Raw genomic sequence first — 5,858 nt, 5'->3', positions numbered from 1 at the left:
TTCTTAAAAACAAGATTCAGTTAGTCTTCCAGTTGAACCCTCACCCATACTCATTAACCCAACTCCATCTAATTATTAATTTTCTCCAACAACCTCTCCTTCTTCCTCACTGTCGTTTCTTAACCAAGTTGAATCCATAATCACCGAATCTCTCTCAAGGCACACACCCTTCTCTCTTTCCACACTAGATACCAGTCCACCATCACCTTCTCATTCCCTATCACTTTTTTCACTACCTGAGCAACTTTATCCTCGTCATTCCAACTAGCCTCACCGATGTCCAGCATATCTCTCTGATTGTTTGTGCAATTCCTCTCTCATCTCTACAAATCAATCTCCCTTAAAGTACAAGTATCCTTTATCTTCAGTCATGTCTTTTTTCTTTTCTTTCATCTTCACATAAAAGTTTCTTTTATCTCTACATTTTGACGTTGAGTCAAAATCTTTTAAGGATGTCAATCAACACTCTAATTGGCGTAGTGCTATGAAAGATGAGTTGGATGCTCTTGAACTGAATAAAATTTGGCGTCTTGTTAATTGCCTTAAGCCGGTTGCCTGTAAATGGGTTTATTGCATCAAACGCAAGCCTGATGGTTCAGTTGATCGATATAAAGCACGCCTTGTGGCTAAAGGGTTCACTCAAATTGAAGGTGTTGATTTTTTGAAAATTTTCTCTCCTGTTGTCAAGCCTGCCACCATCAGATTAGTTTTGGCATTGGCCTCTATGAAGTTAAATTCACTGGTGCTCAAATTTCTATGATTCTAGTCTATGTTGACGACATTGTTCTCACTGGTAATTTCATTTATGAACTTACTGCCATTAAGTCTATTTTGCACCAACACTTCCTAATTAAAGACTTGGGTCCATTAAAATATTTTTGGGTATTGAGGTTGTTCAATCAGTGAAGGAAATTTGCTTATCTCAAAGAAAATATTGTCTTGATCTTTTGGAGGATTCTGGTTTATTAGGTGCTAAACCTGCTTCTGTTCCAATGGATAGTATCACAAAACTATATCAAGACAAAAATCCCCTACTATCTGACCGTTTTGTGTATCACCGTTTAGTTGGCCATCTTATTTATCTCACCACTACTCGACCGGACATTATGTATGCCACTCAACAATTAAGTCAATTTATAGCCTCTCCTACTGAATCTCAAGCATGTGTTACGATATCTGAAAACTAGTTCCGGCAAAGGACTTTTTTTCAAGAAAATACAAAATTCAGCTTCTCGGCTTCAGTGACTCTGATTGGGCCGAATGTCCTGACACTCGGCGATCTTTAACAGGTTATTGTTTCTTTTTAGATAGTTCTTCAAGAAAATCCACCGTTGCCTGCTCATCCATTGAAGTAGAATATCGTGCACTTGCCAACACAACTTGTGAACTTCAATGGATACTAAATATGTTACGATTTTTACGCAGCTCTCATATCTGCCCACCAGTTTTATATTGTGATAATCAGAGTGCTCTTCATATGGATGCTAACCTGATTTTTCATGAACGGACAAAATATTTAGAGGTTGATTGTCACTTGTTTCGACAAAAAGCTCAAGTTGGAGTAATAAAATTTCTCCCAATTCTCTTTGGGCAATTAGCTTACATCTTCACCAAACTTTTGTGTTCTCAAGCCTTCCATCTTAATCTGAATAAACCCAATGTTCTTGACATCTTTCATCCTCCAGCTTGCGGAGCGTATTTAAGCACTCTTTTATCTTAGCCCATGACAACAATAAAGACGTCTCACGGCCCACAAATTCAACCCAACAAAATACACAAATTCAATTATAATTTCAGTCTTTATTATTTTATTTTATCTTATCTTTATCCTTATCTTATCTTTATTTGCTTTTATTTTTCATAGGTTAATGTTCTATATATACTTAATTTTACCTTTATAGTTTATAATTTTCAATCAATTAACAATTAATAATTTTTTTTTATTTTTTTATTTTTTTTACAATATTATTATCTTTACGTACTCTTTAGGTACTCTTTTCCGTTTTATTAATAACCATGCATGCTTCTAGAATGTTTGTTCTATTATATATTTATACTATGACCTTAACTATTATTATCAATAATGCATGTGTCTTACTTCTCATTTGTGTTTTGATATTTGATAGTGATAAGCGATGAAGAAGGTGGAGACTTAATTTATAAATTATTAATGATGAGTTATCTAGTGAAACAAAAACGTTTAGGGCTAATTTATTCACAAATTGGGAAAGGCCATGTGACTTTGTCTGTCCTCGTACTCCTTTTATATAATTAAGTGGAATAATAATGAATGATTATAACATCATTAATTTTAATTTTTTTACTATCTTTATCTAGTACTAATTTTATTTTTTTTGTTTTCTGTTATTAACTAATGAACTTTTAACACTTATTTAAATAGACTAATGAGCTGATTATAGTTGGTTTATCTGTTTATATAGTACTATTTAGTGCAATATTAAAATCATTGCAACAATTTTAAATTTTAAACCTAAATCCGGTAACTTCTAAAACATAAAAATATCATAATACAAAAGTCACATTCCTTTTTCAGTTACTAAAAATAAAAATAAACTCTTAAATAAGTTTTTGTTTACTACAAATTAAAATTATTTGTTTTCTTTTTATTTTATAAGTTCCTAGAAAATTTTCATTTTAATTTTAGTTTAATATAATTTAAAAGTTGTTTATTTTAGTCGTAGTTGTTAGCTTGTTTTGTTAAATATTTGCCAAACATGTTAAATGTTGGTGTAGTATATATATCCTATCATGTCAACATTTTAGTTTGCACCATAAGCCCTTTTAATAAATAACAAGTAAGAATGAATTAAATATTTTATTGAAACTAAAAATTTATTTAAGCTATTATTTTTCATTTAAAATGTTAATATACAATTTTTAATGTCTACAATATACATTTCTTTTAACTTTATTTTTCTCTATATATTTGGATAGAATATGACATTTTGAAGTGGAAATGAAATAAATGTTAATAATACTCACGAAGATAATGATGAAAAGGAGATTCAGAAGAAACAAAAAAAATATGATGTTTTTCTTATAATTTTTTTTAGTAATTTGAATATTGTATATACTAATAAACAAAAATGGAAGTTATAAACTCATAAAAGTTAAAAGAAAGTGATTTTAATCATGCCCATCATTTATATTTTCCGCTTAATAACTGCATTTAGAAATTGAATCTAATATAACATATACGTCCAACTAATTAATAACATGTGCTTGCTCCTCATTTTAAGGACATCACACGATGGCAAGACAACTTTTAATTTAATACATAATCCTCTTATTATTGCTGATGTGTGTAAATTAAAGGATACAATAATAATTTAATACACAATACAATGTTTAATTTTGCTTGGGAAAAATTCTAATTGGCATTCCAAGGGATGGGAGTGGAAGAGGATCCATGATGATTGGTTCCTGTGGATGAAGTAAGAACCACTCATATCTTGTCACAACATAATGCACAAGAATTAGTATATTGATCTTTGCTAATTGATACCCAGCACACACTCTTGGTCCTCCTCCAAATGGAACAAATGCATATTGTGGTATTTCTTCTTCAAACCTACTTGGCTTGAAACTTTGAGCCTCCTTAAAATACTCTTCATTGTAATGTGTCCCATACGTTGTCCATAACACCTAAAATAAGCCACAAAATACTTCACATTTAATTGATAAATTGAAAACTGTATAAAAAAAATTAATCATAAATATATTATTTAATTATACTGGTCTGACTTGAATCATATCAAATTAACTAAATTCTTTATATTGAGTGATTGATTAAGATGTATTTTTGTTAAGTTGGACTGCTGTGACTAATATATCTAACTATTTTGGACAATTTTCAACTGTGATTTAGTGAATAATTAGGTTAATAAATTTAGAAATTAAATCCATACATAAAAATATATAAGAAGCAAATATTATTATAAAATTCACCTTCCATCCTTTAGGTATGGTGTATCCCTCATATTCAATATCAGTAATTGCTTTCCTAAAAGAGCCAAAAATAGGAGGGAACAATCTCATGCTTTCTCTAGCAACTTGCCATGTATACTTCATCTTCTTTATATCGTTGATCGATAAATTTTCCTCTCTTCTTTTGTTGTTCGCTATATCAATATGTTCTGCGTAAAAATAACAATTCCTTGAATAAAATTTAAAAAATAAATTTAAAAATACAGTCTGTCTAATTATCTGTTTAAATATATTAATTTTTTAATGTAATGAAAAAAAAAGCTACGTCATCTATCATTGTTACCTTGAAGCAACTTTCTATAGCATTCAGGATGCTCTGCAAGCATCCTGAAAGTCATAGCAATGGCAAAAGAAGTTGTATCATGAGCTGCAAAAACCAACAACACCACATTATCAATGACCTCTTTTTCATTAATCTCACCATGTATCAATCCATTGACCAATTTTGAAAGAAGCATTCCATCTTTCTCATTATGCAAATTCTCTTCCATCTCCTTCCTCTTCTCTCTAACTGCTTTGGTAAGAGCCTTTTCTATCTCCATCCTTGCCTTCTTTGCCCTCGAAAACCTCGAGCCAGGGAACATAATTGCCGGTGAAAACACCCCTTCTAGAACTCTCTCAAATGTCTCTAGCATCCCTTGTTCCACTTTGATTCCCAACAAGCACTCGAAAACTATGCTAAAAGTTAGGATTTTGGTGGACCGATAAAGACTAATTGTGTTTCCATGACCCTGCCATTTAGATTCCAGGAAGAATCTAACATGGTTGCATAGTTTTGGAACTAGATTCTCTAGTCCTGCATAGCTAAGGCTAGTTCCAATCAAGGAACGAAGGAATCGATGCCTTTCGCCGTCTTTCTCCATAATTGAATCAGTTCCCATGAGCTGAACAGAGGAAGAAGGCCAAGAACTCTTCACCAACTTAAACTCATTGGTTAGAAAGAATTTGTTTGCTTCAGAACCATTAACAACCACGGTTGGAGACCCCATTATCCTTGTTTTGAAGATCTTTCCGTACTTTAGAATTCGTGGGTGGACAAATTCCTCGAACAATTGGTTCCTCCTCTGAGCATTGAAGAACTCTATTGTCTCACCAATCAATGGGAACTTCATGTTCCCTGGTGGAAGCCGCTTCTTTTCTCTTTGACAACATTGCTTGTGTCGCAAGAAATTGAACGAGACTATCACAAGAAGGATTGGTAACAGGATCAATAATAGAACATCATAGATCATGTCCATAGACATTTTTTTTGTTTGAATAATCCGTGGATTTTTGTTGTGTGGTTTGGATACTGATTTGTGAACATATATATAGAAACCTTTGGTGGATGAAGTCAATGTATAATAATGTTAATTTATTTTGAAGTCACTTCCTTTCTAATAAAATTGTTATATAAATTAAGAAACCTATGTGTTACTTAAATTATTTTTTTATTAATTTAATATTGATAATAATTAATTATAATAGGAATACATAAAAATAATAAAAAAAGAAAAATTTTATGTACTCTTTACATACTCTTATTATATTTAATTATTATTAATATTAAACTATTAAAAAAAATAATATAGATAACACTATGATCTGATCAACTTGACTACAACACAAGGATACTAGTAGCTATAGCACCATATCTTTGTGAAATATAATATAATAAAATAAATAAATATTCTGCAGCATTATACTCTTGAAAGGAATACATTTATACATTATCCTTTATCCATAAGCTGCATGGCTCTTACTAGTTGAGGCACTACATATAGAGAAACAGACGGTTCCTGCTGTTTTCTAGTTTAACTTTTTTTTATATTTTTTAATATATTATTTTGTATTAATTTTTATCTGTTTTT

At 30.9% G+C, this 5,858-nt stretch overlaps 1 protein-coding gene across 1 annotated transcript; it reads right to left on the bottom strand.

The window, feature by feature from the left end:
* Window positions 1-3,219: 3,219 nt before the first annotated feature.
* Window positions 3,220-5,283, bottom strand: LOC112703902 (taxadiene 5-alpha hydroxylase-like). Its single transcript, XM_025755526.3, has 3 exons — window positions 4,292-5,283; window positions 3,970-4,157; window positions 3,220-3,666 (listed from the first exon to the last, which is right to left on the bottom strand). Exons 1-3 carry the CDS (start codon window positions 5,250-5,252, stop codon window positions 3,370-3,372), a joined length of 1,446 nt encoding a protein of 481 aa, XP_025611311.3. The 5' UTR covers window positions 5,253-5,283; the 3' UTR covers window positions 3,220-3,369.
* Window positions 5,284-5,858: the final 575 nt, after the last annotated feature.

This window comes from Arachis hypogaea, chromosome 7 (assembly GCF_003086295.3).
Source record: "Arachis hypogaea cultivar Tifrunner chromosome 7, arahy.Tifrunner.gnm2.J5K5, whole genome shotgun sequence".
Taxonomy (NCBI): Eukaryota; Viridiplantae; Streptophyta; class Magnoliopsida; order Fabales; family Fabaceae; genus Arachis; species Arachis hypogaea.
This window is presented reverse-complemented; position numbering and strand designations above follow the sequence as displayed.